The sequence below is a fragment of the Toxotes jaculatrix genome, chromosome 8 (assembly GCF_017976425.1).
Source record: "Toxotes jaculatrix isolate fToxJac2 chromosome 8, fToxJac2.pri, whole genome shotgun sequence".
Taxonomy (NCBI): Eukaryota; Metazoa; Chordata; class Actinopteri; family Toxotidae; genus Toxotes; species Toxotes jaculatrix.
The window spans coordinates 1,422,129-1,443,311 of NC_054401.1; the positions used below are offsets into that span (position 1 = coordinate 1,422,129).

Below are 21,183 nucleotides of genomic sequence, written 5' to 3' on the forward strand. Positions count from 1 at the left end.
TTCTGCAAATTTTATTTTGGATTGTAACAAACTTTCTGCAAGTTAACTCCTGAATGTGGGAGGAAGCTGATTAAAGCTACATGTGACAGACGGTTCTGTTTATCACGCCACTGATAAAAAAAAAAACAAGTCTTATAATGATCTCTCTTTGATGAAAAATAATTAATTAAAATACACACTTCATCAGTGATTCTTTCAAAATGAGTTTACCTTCTAGTCCAAACTTTTGGCGGGATGTGGATGAAGTTCTTTGACTGATGCTTCTCTTCTTGGTTAGATTTGGTCTTGGAGACGCTGATGCTGCTCAGTTACCTGCAGAATATATACTCTGAGACAATAGAAGGGAGTGAAGCAGTTTACACAAAACAGACCCGAATGAATGAACCGGTTTATCTTGACTTGTCTAAAATCACTGCCAAGTATTCAATCCGAAAATGGAAAGTGAAACTCACCTCATCTCAAAGCTGAAATAGTCACTCATCCATCAATAGTTCTTCATTGTGTTAGCGTCTGTCCAAACACCTTGATTCCCGTATTTTATAGATGTGCTGTTACAGGAAGTTACAACTATCTTCCTTGGCGTGAAACGAAACTCAATGTCAGTTCAGTCAGGAAATGATAGCTGTGTTTCTTTAAAGTATTTGATTCCTTTTAATTCTTCAGTAACACAGTCACAATGTCTCATTACAACATTAATAGCTTCAAAACTGCTCCAACAACATGTTTCTCCATCTCAAAAGGCATTAGTCAGACCGGTTTGTTTTTATTTATCTATGTTGTTGATCATCAAGGCTGAAAACATTCACTGTGGTTTTAGGATGAAGAATTTGTCACTGGTTCAATCTATTTTCCTAATCCCATGACTGGTCTTACACATCTTTAAATACCTTTAATACAATAAATCAAACACACACTGTGGATAGTGACTGCGCCTTTAATCAAGAGTCTCTTCAGCTTCAGAAGAAACAGTTCACAGTTCTTAACAAAGGCCTTAGAGAAGTTACCTCTGACTGAGGTTTCCACAGACACTACTGCACATAGTGCACCTCAGCCTACACCTCCTTGCTGATATATTTGACAAGAGCATCTTTTAGCTGCTGTTTCACGGAGGGGTTAGCCAACACCAGAGCGATGAGCTGGGCCACATCTGTCCAACGAACTCTTTCCAGGACGACCATGAGATGTTTATAAAGCCTCTCCTGCTGCGGAGGACTGAGCTCACTTATGATCAGAGGCACAGGTTTGAACTGTTCATGGGTCATCATGGCACCCATCAGGCCTCCAAGAGCACCACCTGGGGAAAAGAGGAGACTTTCAACCTTTTGAGCAACAGTATTGATCAGTATTGATCTGTCCAACAGACCCAGAGACCCTTAAAGCATTTACTTCTATTATGACAGTACAGAACACACAGGGTGACTCCAGTTCACCTTTGGTCACAAATGAGTCAAGATGAACATAAATATTTTTAGACACGTCAGAAGAGCTGTTGATTTTTTTTCCACTTACCTGCAGCAATACCAGCAGGACCCAGGAGCAGCCCTCCGACCACAGCCATTCCTCCAGCCACTGCTCCTCCCATCGCTGAACCTTTCACCGCGACCTGGATCTCCTCATCAGCAAATACCTCACAGCACATTTGCATAATAGCCTCAATTCGATGAGCCATCCTGGAATACAGAAAGTAAGTGTAAGATGCTTTGTCTAATAATAAGCACAGAATAAGATATCAGGAAAATACTGTCAGTTCAAACAATCAATCACTGACACACACCTTAAAAGAGAGAGCACTGAACATGATCCTCCATATGCTGAGTACTGTGGCATGGCACACTCACATATTTTCTAAAGCTGTTATCTGCAGACACCATTACTGAATAGTGTAACAGCACTGACTGAATCAGAAAGCAGTAAGACATGAGCTAACTTCTCCACACAGTGTTTTCCATTATCATTCTGCGCAACCTGCACTGTGCTGTTCTCCTTCCCCCTGAATGTGTCTTCACTATGAAATCAAACAACAAAATAAATAAATAAAAACTTCATCTAAAAACATCTACATCTAGACAGACAGACAGAGACAGACAGACAGACAGACAGATTCTTGATTCAGTGGCCGAGTAGAAAAATAAATAAAATGAAATGCATTAACATAAAAATATGATAGAGAAATACACACAACAATTAACAATAACAATCAGAGTCACACAGTTGTTGCTGTGGGCGGGAAAGATTTCCTGTGTCCGTCTGTGTGGCAGCAGAGCTGGGCGACAGTAGGTGGTGGAGAGATTATCCACGGTGGTTAGGAGGCTATATGGTGGTTTCTGATCTAGACCTGGTTCTGTCACCACAGAACAAGGATTGAACCCAAATGCACAACTCGAGAACAGAGTTCCAAAAGAACAGTCTTTATTTCTAAAATGCAAAATAAAAAATAGTTTGTGGCAAAAAGCAACTAAAAATAAAAGACCACAAAACACAAAATACTAATTTATGAAACAAATCAAACAAATCTAGAAAAAGATGATGAGGACGGTGCTGGTTTGACTGACATGAGACAGAATGAACTGCCAAGGAACAAAGGGAGACGCAGACAATATATGCACACAAGGTAATGGGGAACAGGTGGAAACAATCAGGGCGGGGAAGACAATCAGACTGGAGGGAACACAAGAGGAAGGGCGAGCTACTTGAAACACAAAGGGAGACAAGACACTATTTCCTCACTGTGACCATAAATAAAATAAAAGCAGGCCTGTGTATTCTGAGCTGTAGTAAGATTTAAATTAGATCCCACATCAACAACACGCACAAAGCACAGCACACATCTACCCTACACACCAAACACTGCAGCCATTTCCAGACCAAAGTGTGTGCAGGACACCAAACAGGTGTTAGCGTTGTGTTTTGGGTCCTTTCTCTCAGGTACATGTGGACGCTGCGTTGTACCGGTGAAATGTTTGGCTGCATGGAGGTTTACACACACACTGTTTACACATTCATGCCTCTGATGTCGATTCCCAGAGTATTAGCTGTACATTAGTATAACCGTAACAGCATCAACCTGGCAGTGACTGCACTAAAAGAAAAAGCAATACATACAATTGACAGGAAACTGTATAACTTCCAAATTCCAATAAAAATCTGGCTGAAAATATCTGAGTGTTGTCCTGCCCATTGCTCTGTATGGTAGCATGTGTCCACCCAGACCTCACAGCCGAACCTGCTGGGAAAAACATCCTGCAGAATCTCTACATGCAGACTTCTCCACATACATGTAACACATACAAAAGAAAGGCAGATACACACCGATAATCAACACTCAAAAGAGAGAACTCACTTCTTTAGTAGATTCAAATGTCACCTGTCCCTAAACAGAGATTATGACGAGGCACAATATTTCTAAACCGCCAGAGACAGACAGCACAGCCAGATCCTGACCAAGTAAAGGCTCAGTGTCCACAAACTGGCAACCGATCAAAACGGACGCACGAAAAAAATCACGGCAACCCAAAGAGAACACAACATGTGGTCCCCCACCCTTCCCCTTCCTGTGTTATTTTTAATGTTTGGTTTACTGTTTCTCTCAGTCGTAACCTGATAAGTGACCATCAGATTAAGAGCGAGAGCAGGAGGAATGAGAACACAGCACAGTGCAGGTTCCACACGATTACGACAGCAAAACTAAAAAATAATGAGAAGACAAGAGTAGGGCTGGTAATAGGTTCAATAACAATACAAACAATAACAATAATGACAGTAAGACTAAAAATAGCCCTGATAATAATAGTTACTGAGACTAATTATGGGGCAGTAGGTGTCCGACAGCCGTTGGCCCAGACTCCACAGCTCTGAGGACAGATGAACCTGCAGAGAGCAACAGCAGAGGAAAAACAAGGCTAAGGGAAGGGGAAGAATCAAAATAGTAACGTGTTAATGGGATATGAATGAGAACAATGAGGCTGTGTGGAGGAGAAACCTGGGGTTGGTTTTATTTTCATCTACTCAGGAGGAGTACCAGGCTTCTCTGGCATCACAGGCCGGACTGTATGTTTAAAGACTATCTTGCCAGACTAAGAAGAATTCTTCCAGTCTGGTGGAACACCACATCCTTTTTCTTTAATAGGCGAGTCTGGGAGATAACCACTGAGCACCTGAACTTGAACTTCTTTTGTTTTATTGTCTTCTTTTTTAGAGGAGCGATAGAGTCAGGTGTCATTTGCACTGAGCACTGTCGACCGTGGGGGACTAAAGTTTGCACACGAGTCCTCTGTTATATTTAGATATGACACTGAGTTAAGTGCTGATGGAATCATGTCCTTAAATTTAGCGGCAGCACCATCAAACAGACATCTGCACAGACATGCCTGATAGTACGAATTCAAACGCGGAGCGATTTCACATGGAGCGCAGGAAGTAAGTTACACGTCAAAGCCAATGGAGGAAAAATTAGCCGAGTCCGTATTGTACGGGTTTAGATCCCGTGTCGAGGAGGAGTTACACACAATTAATCAAACAATATGTTGGACGTGACCCGCAGCTCATGAAGATGAGCGAGTTTTCAACGGGCGTTAAAGATTTGCAGACAATCGCGGCTGTTGTGATTACCGATTATCTCGTACTTCAGACCTCTTATTATACCAAACAGTAAATGAAAGCCTACAAAAGCCTGGAGACATATAACTTACCTGTGAGCGGGTGGGTCCACAACCTTGGTACCAAACGGCTCCAAGGCGATTATCGTTTGGTCTTCGCCAGGGTGAGTGTTTATTCTTATACCGGTTATGTATAAGCTAGCAGCTAGCAATAGCGGCTATAATGTAAACAAACACATCTTACCGGGATACAAGAGGGTTTATTTGTCAGTTACACAGAAATACTAATGACATGGCAGCGAAATAGCATTTGGACTACTGAGTCAACGTCCCCTAAAACACTAGGGCAGAATAAAAAGTCCCAGTGAAGTTCATATTAGACTACCGGCAACTTAAACGAGCATTAAGCGACAAGCTAATGATATAAACACAGCCACAGAAACCAAGTTAGCTAGCTAACATACCTTTGACGAAGTGGTCACTGCAGACATTAGCAGGCTGCTCCTCCCAACCGCAGACGTAGGTTTAAGATCCACCTGTTACGGCGTTGTTCTGTACTTTTTTTTATATTTCTCGCCTTTGTGGGTGACTGCTTTTGGTACCCTATAATAGCTTTTTTCTTTTTCTCTATTGGAACGATCTGAGCACCGGTAAACTACACAAAACATCGGCATTTCCCCACACGGTAGATTCTCGGTGTGTCCGTCAGCTGGCGGCTGAAACACTTCCTGCCCGCCATCTGAATTTGGCGCCCGCGCGTCGCTGCATCGTGACGTCACGTGAAACCCACCTATACGTTACCGCAGCGCGTGGACCTCACGTGACGTGAGGTGCTGCCGGTGTGTCCGGTTGTTCTGTCTGAGAAGTAACTGACTTCATCTTACTGTTGTGACAGTTACTCAATTTCAGTTTTTTCCAAACCAATTCATTTTCAATTCTTCTTCTTCTTTTTCTTTTTAGTCAGGTTTCATTATGAAGTGTCCCTCTGTTGTTTCACAGCTGTTAGTCCTTCAGGCACAAAGATTCAAGATTCAAGAGTCTTTATTGTCATTATGCGAACATAACGAAATTTTCCCGGCTTTAAGGCACACGTATAAATAAATAACACAAATACTTTAAAAAAACGCTTATGAAAATATAAACACAAAGTAAAGTAAAGTAAAGTAAAGTAAAGTAAAGTAAGTAAGTAAGTAAGGGGGGGGGGGGGGGGGGCTCTGGGGGAAGAAGCTGTCCCTGTGTCTGTCTGTAATGTTCCTGTACCGGTTTCCTGATGGGAGCGGCACAAATTGTGCGTTGCTCGGGTGAATCATCCTAAATACAAAGGCTGGTTTCATTTCTACAGAAACAAGCGCCGGTCACTGACTCGCTTGTTCTACAATGGCAAGCGTCACTCAATATTTTAAGCATTAGTAATTTACAGGTTGTTATACAGGACGTTAAGACTGAGCACAGACAGACTGAAGGATTCACACAGGGTCAGTCAAACCTTTCATTTATTGGCTTCTTGCTTTGTTTCGCCAAATATGTTTTGGAGGAATCATTAATACTCTTTATGTTCACAACCAGAGAGTGTCTACGAGCCTTGACGCAGGAAGCACACACAGCAGGCTTTTATTAAATGTGGCTGTTGAATAAAATCCTTTTTTCTTCTGGTGCTGGACTGACCGGATTTAATCTGAACCAAGGTTTAGTCTGAGACAGGCTCAGATCATCTCATGAATCTGGCAAACAACAGGAATAATTCAAAAATGTTCTAGTCTGGTTAAAAAGTCTCTCTGAGACTCGCTGAATTAGTTTTTATCATTTCTTGACTTTTTTAAAACAATATTTTAATTTTTTTTTTTTTATGTTTTCATTTTCTTTAAAAACACAATTCAAATAAAATCAGTTTCTAACTCTATGTTGCTGATCAGAAGTCCCGCTACTGAACGACTTTTGCAAACTTGTGTTTTCGTCCAGATCTGATCTGGGGCCAGTGAACTTCCACACAGCATCGCTGAGCGCGGCTGAATCCACCCGGTCCAAAACACAGTCGTGTTTCTGTTGTTTTACATTCGTGTGGACATCATGTATTTTCACCAGGTAAGTCCATAAGAAGGCGACAGTCCTTCTAATGAGGTTTCACTTTCAACATTACATACACAACAAATTCGGCGCGTTCCCGTGCACTCTGGATTAGAAAGAATAATTGCCAGGGCACAGCTGCTCTTTTAGTTCTTAGCTCCGCCCACAGGAGGCGCTAGCTTAGTCGCACCTATTTCCTTATTTATGCATACTTTCATTTCCTTTATTTTTTCGCTCGGCAAAAACAACCTGAGAGCAACGAAAAGGTATCGTATCAAAGATCTCATGGTGTCTCATAGTTTAACTGGAAACTGTTAATACGTATTTAATGTGCAGGGTGTTTGCTGTCCTGCGTCTGTCACCGAGAATTAAAACGCTGAAAGAGAACGAGACTTTATTAAGGGCGTATGTGAGCGATCAGTTCCGATAATCTGCAAATAAAGACACAAGAAGGTCACAAATGATTTTAGACATTTGCACACACAGGAAGAAATTTGCACGTAAAATATCAATATTTATTCAGGTTGTGATGTTTGCATTTGTAAAATTGTTTTATTAGGTTTCTTGGTGTTTGTGGATTAAATGCGAACAAAATTCCGCAGAAACCGTCGTGAACATTTGCAGAACTTATTTTTCATTTGCAGATCATATCATACACGCGTGGGACAGTTTGAGTTTAATATCTCTTCGTGTAAATATGCCAACCTGCAAAAAAACAAAACAGAAAACACTGCAGACAGCTGGTGTTCATCGCAATCGCTTTCGTTATGATGAGGTGGCCTGTGACCGCGGGAGGAGGGGGGTTGCGGGGTGGTTATGGGCGGGCGGACGGGGAGCAGTAATGGTTTGTTATGATGACAGTAAACATTGGGGACTCAGGCACGGAAAGCAGGATACAGGCAATGAGAGGGGTGGACAAAACAGCTTTCACTTTCTGTCTGACTGTATTTCAATATGGAATTTAGACTCCACCACATCTTTAGGTTTAGTTTCTAGTTACTTTGCAGATTAATGGTTTTGCGTGCAGAGCCTTGAATCAGTCAATAGAACATGATTAATTATCAATGATTATAGAAAGTGGCCTCAGAAAATATTCAGACCCTTTGCTGTGATACTTAACTACTGTGATAAAACCCCGTGCAAACAGGCAGGAGAACAGGTGCAAACTCACCGACAGACAGCAACGAGACTTACCTGCCAAAAGGTGATCCACATTAGGGCGGGGCAAGCAACAAGGTTGTGAAAAAAACAAACAAAAAACAAAGACAGGAAGCAAAGTGGGAACAGAGTCACAGGGAATGAAATTTCAAAATAAAACAGGAAATATTGACCAAAACTCAAGAAAGCAAAACAAGAGTCCACAAAGAGTCTGAACACAGAGACTCTTTGTGGAGGAGTTCAACAAAAGTCCAAAATGAATGAATTATTCCAGCTAACACAGCACATTTGATTTGTTTGCTTGTGCACAGGTAAAAAGTGTACCAGATGGAGGGAGACACCAGTCCATCTGAAGAACATGACAGCAAGACTGAATATCAGAGGTAAGATGATCTCTGTCCTCAGTGTATTTCACACTGAGCTCTGACTGTCATGACTCAGAAAAGTATTCAGCTTGGAGTCAAACATTTCACTTTTTAAAATCTTTAGTTTTATCAGAACAGTCCAGTTCACACATCACCTGGACACATAACTCTGTTTGGAAATATGCATTTATTTAGGCGGAAGGTGAAAAGACCAAAGCTTTTTCAGCAGATTTCTAATGTCTGAGCTTGGTATGAAAGCTCAGGCCTCTCTCTAAGCTTTGACTTGGAAAAACTAATTCATGTTTTATTCCATCACACCATCATTTTATTCTTACTAAGCTCTCTGAATGTGGAGCTCTCACAGTCCAGGTGAGAGAAGACCTTGCTACTGGAATTTACAGGGGATGCATACAGCCCCTGTGTATTTTGTATGGACCCTGAGGACAGGACTGTTTTCATTGAGGTTTTCTTGTCTTTTCTTTTTTTGTCAATTCTCCATTTCTTTCAGGATGGAGCTGGAAGGAGCAGAGTCTCCTTCACCGACCTGTGTGTCCATGAAGAGCGACTCGTCCAGGAATTTGCCTTTAGTTTTCAAAGAGCAGGAGCCATCTTCAGAGTGAGTCAACAGATCTGCAAAGGGAAATAACTACAGAATTATATATGAAACTAACTGCATTTATTTCTGGTACAAAATATTGTCCAACAAAGCTAGTTATCTTGACAGGCCAGAGTTGTATAATTACCTCTAACTGTCCATCATATCACACTGATGTGACAATCCTCCATTTCTCTCAGGATGAAGAGGGTAAGAGCAGAGTCTCCCTCACCGAGCTGTGTGTCCATGAAGAGCGACTCGTCCAGGAATTTGCCTTTCAGTTTCAATGAGCAGGAGCCATCTTCAGAGTGAGTCAACAGAACTTTTTTAGGACTAATTCTCTGTGAAGGGGAATAACTACAGTATGACATATAAAACTTTGTAGACGTCTGCTCTCTGTGTTGTGGTTTCACTGCGGTCTGGGCTCAGACAGACAGTATGTCCAATAAAACTGTTCTAACACCAGTGAATTGGCCCGGCTGTCACTTCTCTGCCTGTCTGTCTTAGTCGTGATCGTCTTAACACATCATCATAAAATAGGATGGAGCAGGAGGTCTGATACCTCATGGTTCCTGTCAGTGTGGAACACTTACCAGTGTCCTAGTTTTTTAACTGCTGACTTAAACTGCTGTCTTTAACTGACTGTAAGACTTTGAAGACCTTTGGTCCAATGTTGGTTCAAAAGTTAAAAAAATATGAAATATCAATTTCCACATCTCACTGTTGGAATGAAAGTAAATGTGCATGTTGTTTCCCAACATGTTGAACTTTGCAGCACAAGTTCTTTTGAAAGAGGAGCAGCATCTCATCTCATTAACATTCATCTCTTGTCAAACCTTTGTTTTTGTCCATGTTGTGAGATGGTTTTCTCTGTAACAGGCTGTGTGTTGTGTGTCGTGGTTCAGTGTTAAGTTACAAACAGAAACAGCCGTCATCACTAATGGATCATGTTTTCTCCACAGAGTTCACCCGGAGGCTTCAGGGGTGTCCACTGGTTGTCAGACAAACCTGGACCTGAACAACATATTTACGGTTTGTAACTGTACAAGTACACCTTTAAGTAGTACCTACAAAAACTTATTAAAAAAAAAAACAAACAAACTCTAGAATAATCTCGCATAGTCAGACTCTCTATCTCTACACTTTGTTTTAGCTCCTTTCAGAATGTCAGAGTATTAAATTTGGGCTTTTACTGTTAGAAAGACTGAGCTGAGTTTGTGTTGCACGAGTCAAGTTTATGAATATTGTTGTATTCCAGGTTCTTCGTGAGGACATTGCTAATTTTATGAAGAATGAACTTGACAATCTCCAGAGGTTTCTGAGTTCAGATTACTCAGCATATTCAAGGAGCCAAAGTGAGGATGAGGAGGTGGTTGATGGTGAAGAGGAAGAACAGAGGAGGAGCGTAAGTGAGGCTTTTCTGAAGATCACCCAGCGGTTCCTGAGGAGAAGGAAGCAGGAGGAACTGGCCGACTCTCTGCAGAAAAGTAAGTCGATGCAGGAGAGGAAAGAGTGTTAAATCTAACAATGATTTGTTATTACCAGAGTCATTTTATGGTAGTGTAACAGATTGGAAGGCCGAGCAGGTGAACTGAAACAGGTGTGTGGTTCTGGACGGCTGAAGCAGGTCTGAGAAAAGAGTCAGTGACGGAGCTGGTCAGGTAATGAGGCGGTGACCTAAAGAGAGAGCAGGACACCAGGACTGAGCCATGAATGTAGCATGTGGTAGACTGAACAATCAGGAGGAGACTGTGACAGGATGCTGACTGCAGTTCACTCAGAACACAGACAGTTAGGTAAACCTGAACAATCGAATGTAATCTAATACAGTCTTTGTAATTTCCCTTGTAGAAACAGTGACTGCAGTGTGTCACCATAAAGTCAAATCTAACCTGAAGAAGAAGTTCCAGTGTGTGTTTGAGGGGATCGATAAAGCAGGAAACCCAACCCTCCTGAATCAGTTCTACACAGAGCTCTACATCACAGAGGGAAGGGGGGGAAAGGTCAACACCGAACATGAGGTCAGACAGATAGAAAAAGCAGCCAGGAAACCAGACAGACCAGAGATCACAATCACATGTGAGGACATCTTCAAAGCCTCACCTGGAAGAGACGGACCAATCAGGACAGTGGTGACAAAGGGAGTGGCTGGCATTGGGAAAACAGTCTTAACCCAGAAGTTCACTCTGGACTGGGCTGAAGACAAAGCCAACCAGGACATACACTTCACATTCCCATTTTCTTTCAGAGAGCTGAATCTGCTGAAAGAGAAGAAGTTCAGCTTGGTGGAACTTGTTCATCAGTTATTTCCTGAAACCAAAGAAGCAGGACTCTGCAGGTTTGAAGAGGTCCGGGTTCTGTTCATCTTGGATGGTCTGGATGAGTGTCGACTTCCTCTGGACTTCCACAACACTGAGATCCTGACTGATGTCACAGAGTCTGCCTCAGTCCATGTGCTCGTCATAAACCTCATCAGGGGGAAACTGCTTCCCTCTGCTTGCCTGTGGATAACCACACGACCCGCAGCAGCCAATCAGATCCCTCCTGAGTGTGTTGACATGGTGACAGAGGTCAGAGGGTTCACTGACCCACAGAAGGAGGAGTACTTCAGGAAGAGGTTCAGAGATGACGAGCAGGCCAGTAGGATCATCTCCCACATCAAGACTTCACGAAGCCTCCACATCATGTGCCACATCCCGGTCTTCTGCTGGATCACTGCTACAGTTCTGGAGGATGTGTTGGAAACCAGAGAGGGAGGAGGGCTGCCCCAGACCCTGACCGAGATGTATATCCGCTTCCTGGTGGTTCAGTCCAAACTGAAGAAAGTCAAGTATGAAGGAGGATCTGAGACAGATCCACTCTGGAGTCCAGAGACCAAGAAGATGATGGAGTCTTTGGGAAAACTGGCTTTTGAGCAGCTGCAGAAAGGAAACCTGTTCTTCTATAAATCAGACCTGACAGAGTGTGGCATCGATATCGAAGCAGCCTCAGTTTACTCAGGAGTGTTCACACAGGTCTTTCAAGAGGAGAAAGGACTGTACCAGGACAGGGTGTTCTGCTTCGTCCATCTGAGTGTTCAGGAGTTTCTGGCTGCTCTTCATGTCCACCTGACCTTCATCAGCTCTGGAGTCAATCTGCTGTCAGAAGAACAATCAACCTCCCTGTGGTCGAAACTGTTTGGACAAAAAACTGAAGTGTCAGAACTCCACCGGACTGCTGTGGACAAGGCCTTACAGAGTCCACAGGGACACCTGGACCTGTTCCTCCGCTTCCTCATGGGTCTTTCACTGCAGACCAGTCAGACTTCCCTACAAGGCCTGGTGGCACAGACAGCAAGCAGCTCACAGGACAGTCAGGAAACAAGCACGGTGCAGTACATCAAGAAGAAGATCAGTGAGAATCCGTCTCCAGAGAAAAGCATCAATCTGTTCCACTGTCTGAATGAGCTGAAGGACTCCTCTCTGGTGGAGGAGATCCAACAGTACCTGACTTCAGGAGTGTCCACAGATGAACTGTCTCCTGCTCAGTGGTCAGCTCTGGTCTTCATCTTACTGTCACAAGAAAAAGGCCTGGACGTGTTTGACCTGAAGAAATATTCAGCTTCAGATGAGGCTCTTCTGACGCTGCTGCCAGTGGTCAAGTCCTCCACCAAAGCTCTGTAGGTTAAAAACAACTGCATAAAGTAAATATGTTCAAACTGAAAAGAGTCTAATAGTTTCTTTTTGTTGCTTTTCAGGCTGAGTTGCTGTAATCTGTCAGAGAAAAGCTGCAAAGCTCTGGCCTCAGTTCTGAGCTCCCAGTCCTGCAGCCTGAGAGAGCTGGACCTGAGTGACAACGACCTGAAGGATTCAGGAGTGGAGCTGCTCTGTGAAGGACTGAAGACTCCACACTGTGCACTGGAAACTCTCAGGTCAGGATTTATCAGTTTGTTCAACAGATGACCGTTTAAATCCACACGCAGGAGAGAACCACTGCGGGAAACACTGACAGAGAATAAGTGAAGAGAATAACCACGTCTTCTAATAAAAGATTAAATGAATTATCATACTAACAGTGTTTAGTCAGAAGCTTACCATCATGGAGGTTAGCTGGCAGTTTGGAGCTCTGCAGTCACTGCAGCTTTTAAACCAGGTGGAGCTGGTGGATGTAGCTTCTGATGCAGGTGAGTGGTGAACACCAGCTGTAGTTGAAGCAGCGTTGGAGAGCCCACACTGGTCAGTGACAGAGGCGAGGAGAAACTTTGCATCTTTGCTGCAGAAAGTTCAGCACCGGTCAGGCTGGGTTGTTTGGACAGATGCATCCAGGGGCTGAGGAGGAACAAGCTTTAGAAGTTTCACCGTGTCTTTGGTTTTCACTTCTCCAGCGGAGGAAGTGAACATTAAAAGAGTGTAAAAATAGTTCAGCATTGGATTTAAGAGAAAAAGAGGATTTAAAATAAATGTTTTTTAAAAACAGAAACATGTAACGTTTAGAATAACTAAGGTGTGTGTGTGTGTGTGTGTGTAGGCTGTCAGGCTGTCTAATCACAAAGAAAGGCTGTGCGTACCTGGCCTCAGCTCTGAGATCCAACCCCTCCCATCTGAGAGAACTGGACCTGAGCTACAATCATCCGGGAGACTCTGGAGTGAACCTGCTCTCTGCTGGACTGAAGGATCCAAACTGGAAACTGGAGACACTCAGGTATGGACACACAAGGCCCACAGGTGTAGGTTGAGTTTTGAGTTGGGGGAATAAAGAAAAAAGCAAATAAATCAATAAATACATAAAAAAACACACAAAAACAAATTTTTTTCTCACATATCGTGGTAGTGGTATCTAGAGATATCTGCCTCTGACTGATGCTGTGTTTACATTTATATTTAAGCTAAAAGCTCAGATTAAAACCTTGTGGGATTTGTGGATCATCTTGATCATCCAGGGCATTAAAGTTGTGCTGATCTCACTCTGTTTTTGCACCAGGATGAACAATGGCCGACCACAGTCGATGAGGTCTGGGCTGATGAAGTGTAAGTGTGCTTTTCTTTTTTTAATGAGATGAGAGTGAAGTGGTACACAGTTCATTTTTGAATGACACGATGTTGAGGCTGGGGTGGCTGACCATGCTCCACAGAGAGCCAACAGTCAGGCAGGTCTGACAGCCAGTCAGAGAGAATGGTTGTGAAACTGATAGTTGTAGTTCCACAGTAGTTCAGTGGGTCTTTGTCAGTAGAGGTGAACAGATACAGGTGAGTGAACAGTGTGAGGCAGAAGTCTTACACTTCTTTAACCCTTTTAGCTTTATGCTAGTTTCATAAGGTTTTGTTCATTTGCAATTTATAATATTATAATATAATAAGATTTTTTAGAACCAGTTTTAGAACCAAAAAGTCTAAACAATATCATTGCTATTAAAAGTAAATTTAGTAAATTAATAAATGTTAAAAACTTGTCAGATAATAAACTGCTGTTACATTATCTCTCCATCAGATGCCTGTGAACTCAACCTGGACGTAAGCACGGCAAACAGAAAACTCATACTGTCGGAGCACAACAGAAAAGTGTCAATGGGGAGAGAGAAGCAGCCATATCCCGATGATCCAGAGAAGTTTGACTACTGGAAACAGGTGCTGTGTAAAGAAGGTTTGACCGGCCGCGGTTACTGGGAGGTCGAGTGGGAAGGACAGGTTTATATAGCAATGACCTACAGGGGAATCAGAAAGAGAGGAGACGGTGACGACTCCTGTCTCGGGAGGAATAATCAGTCCTGGAGTCTGGCCTGCTCCGATGAAAGTTATTCTGTCCTGCACAATAACATGAAGGTGTCCATCAACAGACCCCGCTCCAGAAGAGTTGGGGTGTACCTGGACTGGTCTGCTGGCAAGCTGTCTTTCTACAGCGTCTCCTCCAGCACTCTGACCCACATCCACACTTTCCACACCACATTCACTGAGCCGGTCTACCCTGCTTTCAGGATTAGGACCGAACCATTTAACTCCTCAGTGTTTCTGTGTTAGATTTAAAAAAAAAAAAAAGATTTTCTCAGTATTTTTCAGCTTATAACATTTTAATTTTACTATCATTTTATTTTACATTTTATTTTTAAAAGGATCTTTTTTTATAATAACCAATCACTTTAACTTGTTATTTCACAAAACCAAAGTTTCTCATCAAAACACAATTGTCTTGGTGGTTGTGACACTATAAGTTTGTATATTGTTATAACAAGAAACTTCTATATTACGTTGCAATGAGTCGAAGGGTCTGATCACCACAACAGACACTATATATAAGATGATTGATAAACATTTAAGTGGATGATTGAGACGCGTGGCAGGATGTTTTTATGCTGCTCGTGTTTTGAAATTAATCTTCTGTATTTACAGTCACTGCACTCACTGAGCACTTTGTTTGGAACACCATAACAACACTAATACTTAAAGCATTAATAAGAAGAACAGGTTTGTAATAGCTTTAATCCTGTACTTTAATGTTGGAGCTTTGTTAATGAAGATGACATTGAACAGATTCATAAGCTTATATTTGTCCTCACAGCTCCATGATACTGAGCAGCTGCTGCTAATTTCTCCAGACGTTCCTCCTCTGGTTCGTTCAGCTCAGCTCCGGCTGGATCCTCAGATTATGGCTGATTTCATGAACTGAGAAGAGAAAAAAAAAAAACATATTAAAAGTGTAAGAACAGAATCTAACTTCAGCATGCACCAGATACATTTAAAGTGTTCCTTTTTTAATAGCACTTATTTCACAAAATATTACACACAATACACACAGCACCAGCAGTTGTTGCCAGTTTAACTGCATCCGGTGCTGGAAACACTGGAGCTTTTTCTCTGGCTTCAAACTGGTTCAGCTTTAAAAAGCTTTGTTTTCAAACACTGAAATATTATTCAGCTCCCATCCAAGTGATTTACTGTGACTATTGATTTTTGATTGATTGATTGTTTGATGAGATTGGGTGTTTGCCTCCTACGTAGCACGATGATTTTCAATGATGTTCTCAGTTGCTGTTCATCCAAGTACATTCATGTGGAGACACAGGTTTAAATCACAGTCCTGAGTGAAGATTATGAAGTTTTTCTCGATCTACTTGTTAAACACAAAATGAAATCTGCAAAATCCCAGATTAACTTATATATGATATCATATGATGCATTACTTCTGTAACGTGTACATGGCAACCTGTATTTCTTTTTGGTAAGTGATACTGTTGTGTGCTTAAGATCTTTATGCTGTAAGTTCACATACAGTTAAACAAAGGTTCACATAAACAGCTTTCAGGCAAAGTCAGTAGAATTTCTCTGTTAAACCAGAACGTTTAATCTCACCTGTCTGAAAGAGAAACTGGCCACCTGGCAGTCACACGGCAAACTCAGCAGGTGGGCGCTGAAACGATCTGAGACAGAAAATATTCCCTGAACAATCTGATCACAGAAACTTTATTTTTTTTTTTTTAACATAAAACGTGCAATTCTTTTATCTATTGCTGATTTTTACCTTCCTGCTTTGTACAAACCTATTGTAATCGACTGTAATAAAGAGTGCCTAAGCCACTGAGTGTGTGACTGCTTATCGTGATTATAATTCATGTCTTATTTTCTTAGAATCTTATATCAGATCTTATTATACTCTATAAGTATTTCTAAAATCCTGGCTCCGGCTCTGCGAGCGTGCACAATCACAGTCAGCTGCATGTAACAGACGACAGCATTCAGAAAAGTGCCCACTGATCTCTACCTTTAAGGATCTGAAGTTTCGTCAGAACTGCCACATACTCATCGTAGTCGATGCCATCCTGGAGGTGGTGTTCGTGCCACAGCGTTCTGAAGGTATCATCGTCTAAACTGAAGTCTGCACAGACAGTGACGGATGAACAGCAAGTGACCATTAGCATCATCTTCATTTTGTTTTTACTGTGCTATTAGAAGCGTAATGCGTTACCGCGGGCAGTCAAAGCCTTCTTCAGCTGGGTTTGAGTGATGGAGTGCGGACTCCTCCTCTCATAGCTCTCCACATACTCCCTCCTGATAACAGCCACATGATGCTCCAGTTTGAAGAACTCCACCACATCCAGGTCTCCGGTCTTATCTGCCTGAAAGTGCTGTTAAAGAGCTCAAATGAATTGGAAACATGCAGCTCAACACCTAATTGCATAGCGGCTCCTACTACAACCAAAACTGAGGTCGGTGTGACAGGTTTGTGACCAGTTACTGGTTGGTATGGATTATTTTTTTATTTTGAAGATACCCTGCTGCTGCTGCTGCTGCTGCTGCAAAAAAAAAAAAAAAAAAAAAAAAAAAAAAATATATATATATATATATATATATATATATATACAAAATTTTTGTTTAAAGCTGCTGAGAATCTGGACTAAACTTCAGGTTTACATACAGTCTCACAGTCAGACATGAGTCACTGAATGCTGATTTTATGTCATGTATGATTCTTGGACAATTTTCTTGTGTTGCCATCTCGTCTTTTCTCTTTGGTTCCAGCCCAAAGAGAAACAACAGCAAAGGCAGCAGTGAGAGATGCAAAGGATACGTCCATGAGAGTCAACAGCAGGCGGGCGGTCTTGAGGCTCAGGGCTGGATCGGGGAACATAAATGTGATCATGAGTGTAAAAACTTATCACCGAGGCGATGAGATGATGGACCAATGTTTAAAATGAGAGGAAAATAAACTGACATTTGCCACGAACAGAGTAACCACCAGCGTTCAGTTTAGCAAGAACCTCCTCAGCATTCAGCATCTGATGGAAACAATAGAGTTGGATGAATGGATGAATGGAGACCGTGCAGGTTACTGCTTCACACAGGAACTTAGTCATTCTAACTTTGAGGTAGAATACAATAACATACGTTTGGCTTTATCACACAAAATGATCCTAAAATGGCATTTTTTGTTTTCCCCAAAACATGAGTAAGAAACTGAAGCAATATTTTATTTTTTACTTTACCATGTTTTGTTTGATTGAAAGACACAATGCAATACACAGTCCTGCCACAGTCAACCCAATCAAACCTTACTCTTTTCTTCTCATGGGTATAAATTATGGTTATTTATGATGTGAGGACTCTGACCCTCCTGCACACCCCTGTAAGTTCTGTCGCGATTTGCTTGATCAGCTGCAAATGTGAAATGTCATGTAAATTTGAAATCTCTGGTAATTCCAAAACTCTGTGTATAGAATAAACATGAAATTATTTCTGAAAACAAAATACCTCAGTCCTCCTGTCTTCCTGAAAAAGAAGAGAAAAAAGGAAGATGTGTAAAGATAAGATGCCCAGAAAAAATCCACATAGGGCGATGTTCAGGAAATGTTCTGATGTCAACTCTTTTTTTTTTACTGTCAACAAATTGTCCATTACTTACTGATAAGCACATTTCCTCTGGGAATGAGTTACACTGCAGCTCATCCGGCCAGGAAACGCCGAAACTGGTCATCAGGCTCTCACAGCCCTGTCTGGCTCTCTCACAGAAAGACCTGCAGGGCTGCTGCACTTCCCCTGCCACACACTGGGGGGCGTACACCCTACACAGGAACAGGCGTATGTCCACCGAGCACACAGTTTGCACCATGGAGTTGAAAAAGGACATCTTCATCACGGCCTCTCTCTGACTCGTGTGTCCCAGTAGATTGGGGACGATGGTCTGGTTGTAGGACAGACCCTGACACATGGGTATGGTGATGGGCTCACAGATCCCCCCACTGCTGCTCACTCCAAACTGGAACAGGATGCAGGTGCACACTGTCATTCCAGTTCCCTTTGACCTGTGATACATTTCTTTTGTACTGCGGCGAAAATACGTGTGTGTCCGCTTCACCGGGACACTGGGACAAATTTATTCAAAGCAACACACATGAACACAGTGAAACATCACGTCATCTTTACGTCGGAGAGCAGAGAGGGCAGACTTACGTGTTCACAGGACTCCATAGTAAATGCTTCACACCTGAGGGTTTCAGGCCACTTGAAGCCAAACTTGTTCATCAGTGGCTCACAGCCGGACCGAGCCTGTTCACAGAGCGTCCTGCACGGAGGCCGAGCTTGTCCTGACACACACTCCGGAGTGTAGACGGAGCACAGGAAAGACTTCAGATGAGGGGAACACTCCACTTTTACAAGTGGTGCAAACTGATGTATCTCCAGACCTGCCTCCTCCTGAGTTTTGTGGCCTAGAACATTGGGCAGCACAGTCTCAGTGTAAGGCAGGTCTTTGCAGAGCGGGACGCTGATTGTCTGACATGATGTTGCAGCAGATGGTTGGGTATCGATGGTGTGTTGAACCTGGATGAATGGAAACATAAGTGATCAGCATTCAGCACTCGGTATCGGGAGGTAACAGTCAGATCGGTGCATCCTCAGGAAACATCTCTCCATCTCCACGTTAGAGTCAAAGAGGGCAGACTTACGTGTTGACACGATTCTGTTGTAAACGCTTCACACCTGAGGGCTTCAGGCCACTGCATGTCAAACTTGTTCATCAGTGACTCACAGCCGGACCGAGCCTGCTCACAGGTCGTCCTGCAGGGAGGCCGAGCTCGTCCTGACACACACTCCGGGGTGTAGACGGAGCACAGGAAAGGCTTCAGATGAGGGGAACACTCCACTTTTACAAGTGGCGCAAACTGATGTATCTCCAGACCTGCCTGGTCCTGAGTGCTGTGGCCCAGAATATTAGGCAGCAGAGTTTCTGTGTAAGGTAGGCCTGAGCAGAGCGGGACACTGATTGTCTGACATGTTGCAGGGGGGGTTGGTATGACTCTGGTCTCTCGACCCTGGATGAACAGAAACATAAATCAGTCTGAATAAACAGCATTCTTACTTCTGTGTCTGTGTGGATGGCCCAGGCGCTGTGACCGTACAACCGAACAAACCCAACCTTTAACCCTGCTCACCGTGGGGCTGGGGGTCGGGGTCGGGGTGGGGGAGGGGGGGCTGTATCTGGTCTTTATGCTAAGCTAAGCATCTCCTTGCTGCTCAGTAGGTTTAAAGGGCAGAAATGAGAGTGGTATCCATCTCATCTAAATATCATCAAGAAGGTAAATGAAGGAATTTTCCAAAATGTCAAACAGAGTCTGTAAAAGCTGATTTCATCCTCTGTCATAAAAACAAAACACCCTTCAAACACCAGAGTTGATATCTTCATCATGTTCTCACCTGTACGCAGTTAGACTCTGGCAAAGCGTCACATCGCAGCCTGACTGGCCAGAACAGCCGCTTGGCTCTTAAGGCAGACTCACAGTCTGTCTTGACCTTCTCACAGAGAGCTCGACACGGCTTCGTTCGGGTGTCATCCTCCGAGCTGCATTCAGGCACGGCAACACGACACATGAGTGTGGCGACTTCTGGCGAACAGGCCGTCTCCACCATCTGACCAATCTGCTGCAGGTTGAAGCCTAGAGCTCCAGTCGGGTGGAGGGTGGTGGTGTATCCCACGCCTTGACAAAAGCTGGCTGTTACCGGCTTGCAGTTTGTCCTGTCGTCTCTTCCACTGTGTGCTCGCTGAGGAGACATCAGCAATCCCAAAACCACCAAGATGAAATTCTTCATGGTGTTCGGTGATCTCAAAGGCCGTGCTGTGCTGTTCAACAGAGCCCGAGCAGGTCTGACACCACTGTGTTTCTGCTGCTCGGCCCTGCTCTCTGGAGGTGGAGTACGAGTCCACGAATGGAGTTTCCACAAACAAGGCACTGATTTAGGACCACTGGCAGGGTCACACATCAATAAGATGCTCAACACAAAATGAGAGCCAAACTGGTCTCAGAGCAGTTGCAGCTATTCTGAGAAATCCAATGCAAGAGATCAGCAGCCGTGTTAGAAGCTCAACATCTGGCTGTGATTATGTGCTTTCTGTGGAACCTTGGGGGGCAAGAATTTGTTGCACAAAGCTGGCACATTAACCCAGGCTTCTGCCTGGAAAGCATTTCAGCACTAACTAGAAATGTTGTTTGTTGTGTGAGTGTTTTTTTTTTAAACAACAGTGTCTCCAGTTCTTTGGAATTTCCAGAGTTGCACATCCACATGTGGCATGAAGACGAAATGTGCCAAAAAGCCAAGATAAGGAGCTGAAACAGACAATACATAAATAAACAATGCCCACTGGACACAAACATTTCAAGCTGATAATATGTCAAAAAATATACGTACTGTACCTAAGTACTGTTCTGAAGTGCCTGTACTTCATGCTGCTTCACTATAGTTCAAAAGAAAATATTGTACTTCTTACTTTACAACATTTATCTGACAGATACAGTTTCTTGTTAATGTGCAAGTTAATGTTTTAAAAGCTGAGGATTTAAACCACAGCAGTTAAAGTGAAACAAAACGTGAACCTGAGCAGAAAACAGGTTTAATGAACTGTTTGTGAATGCAGCAGTGATCATGATGTTTTAGTCTGGCAGCTT

General features: G+C 43.0%; 3 protein-coding genes across 5 annotated transcripts; 1 reads left to right on the forward strand and 2 right to left on the reverse strand.

Annotated features, from left to right (window-relative positions):
- Window positions 1-920: 920 nt before the first annotated feature.
- LOC121186554 (protein C19orf12 homolog) lies at window positions 921-3,496 on the reverse strand. Its single transcript, XM_041045323.1, has 3 exons — window positions 3,341-3,496; window positions 1,510-1,670; window positions 921-1,294 (listed from the first exon to the last, which is right to left on the reverse strand). The coding sequence occupies exons 2-3, from the start codon at window positions 1,667-1,669 to the stop codon at window positions 1,053-1,055; spliced, it is 402 nt and encodes a 133-aa protein (XP_040901257.1). The 5' UTR covers window position 1,670; window positions 3,341-3,496; the 3' UTR covers window positions 921-1,052.
- A 3,330-nt stretch (window positions 3,497-6,826) lies between these two features.
- Window positions 6,827-16,324, forward strand: LOC121186552 (NLR family CARD domain-containing protein 3-like). The gene is made up of 11 exons (XM_041045319.1): window positions 6,827-6,925; window positions 8,129-8,200; window positions 8,691-8,798; window positions 8,978-9,085; window positions 9,740-9,809; window positions 10,036-10,264; window positions 10,629-12,435; window positions 12,514-12,687; window positions 13,284-13,457; window positions 13,737-13,783; window positions 14,244-16,324. The coding sequence occupies exons 2-11, from the start codon at window positions 8,145-8,147 to the stop codon at window positions 14,768-14,770; spliced, it is 3,300 nt and encodes a 1,099-aa protein (XP_040901253.1). The 5' UTR covers window positions 6,827-6,925; window positions 8,129-8,144; the 3' UTR covers window positions 14,771-16,324.
- LOC121186553 lies at window positions 15,223-20,490 on the reverse strand. 3 transcript variants are annotated; one of them, XM_041045320.1, is made up of 11 exons: window positions 19,937-20,487; window positions 19,189-19,554; window positions 18,695-19,063; window positions 18,147-18,500; window positions 17,996-18,013; window positions 17,460-17,526; window positions 17,316-17,359; window positions 16,713-16,863; window positions 16,509-16,622; window positions 16,100-16,167; window positions 15,223-15,412 (listed from the first exon to the last, which is right to left on the reverse strand). In XM_041045320.1, exons 1-11 carry the CDS (start codon window positions 20,327-20,329, stop codon window positions 15,389-15,391), a joined length of 1,968 nt encoding a protein of 655 aa, XP_040901254.1. In that variant the 5' UTR covers window positions 20,330-20,487; the 3' UTR covers window positions 15,223-15,388. The 3 variants fall into 3 exon arrangements, with proteins under 3 accessions (XP_040901254.1, XP_040901256.1, XP_040901255.1); XM_041045322.1 differs by having other exon boundaries at window positions 17,460-17,523; window positions 19,937-20,486; XM_041045321.1 differs by lacking the exon at window positions 15,223-15,412 and adding an exon at window positions 15,814-15,944 and having other exon boundaries at window positions 16,036-16,167; window positions 19,937-20,490.
- Window positions 20,491-21,183: the final 693 nt, after the last annotated feature.

Excerpts from the sequence above, each read along its gene's own strand:
- LOC121186554 (XM_041045323.1), bottom strand. The coding sequence starts at position 1,669 with ATGGCTCATCGAATTGAGGCTATTATGCAAATGTGCTGTGAGGTATTT. Across the intron at positions 1,295-1,509 it reads TCCTGCTGGTATTGCTGCAG|GTGGTGCTCTTGGAGGCCTG; the intron begins GTAAGTGGAAAA and ends TCTTTTCCCCAG.
- LOC121186552 (XM_041045319.1), top strand. The coding sequence starts at position 8,145 with ATGGAGGGAGACACCAGTCCATCTGAAGAACATGACAGCAAGACTGAA. Across the intron at positions 8,201-8,690 it reads AGCAAGACTGAATATCAGAG|GATGGAGCTGGAAGGAGCAG; the intron begins GTAAGATGATCT and ends CATTTCTTTCAG. Across the intron at positions 10,265-10,628 it reads GGCCGACTCTCTGCAGAAAA|AAACAGTGACTGCAGTGTGT; the intron begins GTAAGTCGATGC and ends TTTCCCTTGTAG.
- LOC121186553 (XM_041045320.1), bottom strand. The coding sequence starts at position 20,329 with ATGAAGAATTTCATCTTGGTGGTTTTGGGATTGCTGATGTCTCCTCAG. Across the intron at positions 19,064-19,188 it reads CAACAGAATCGTGTCAACAC|GTTCAACACACCATCGATAC; the intron begins GTAAGTCTGCCC and ends CCATTCATCCAG. Across the intron at positions 15,413-16,099 it reads CCAGTTTCTCTTTCAGACAG|TTCATGAAATCAGCCATAAT; the intron begins GTGAGATTAAAC and ends TTCTCTTCTCAG.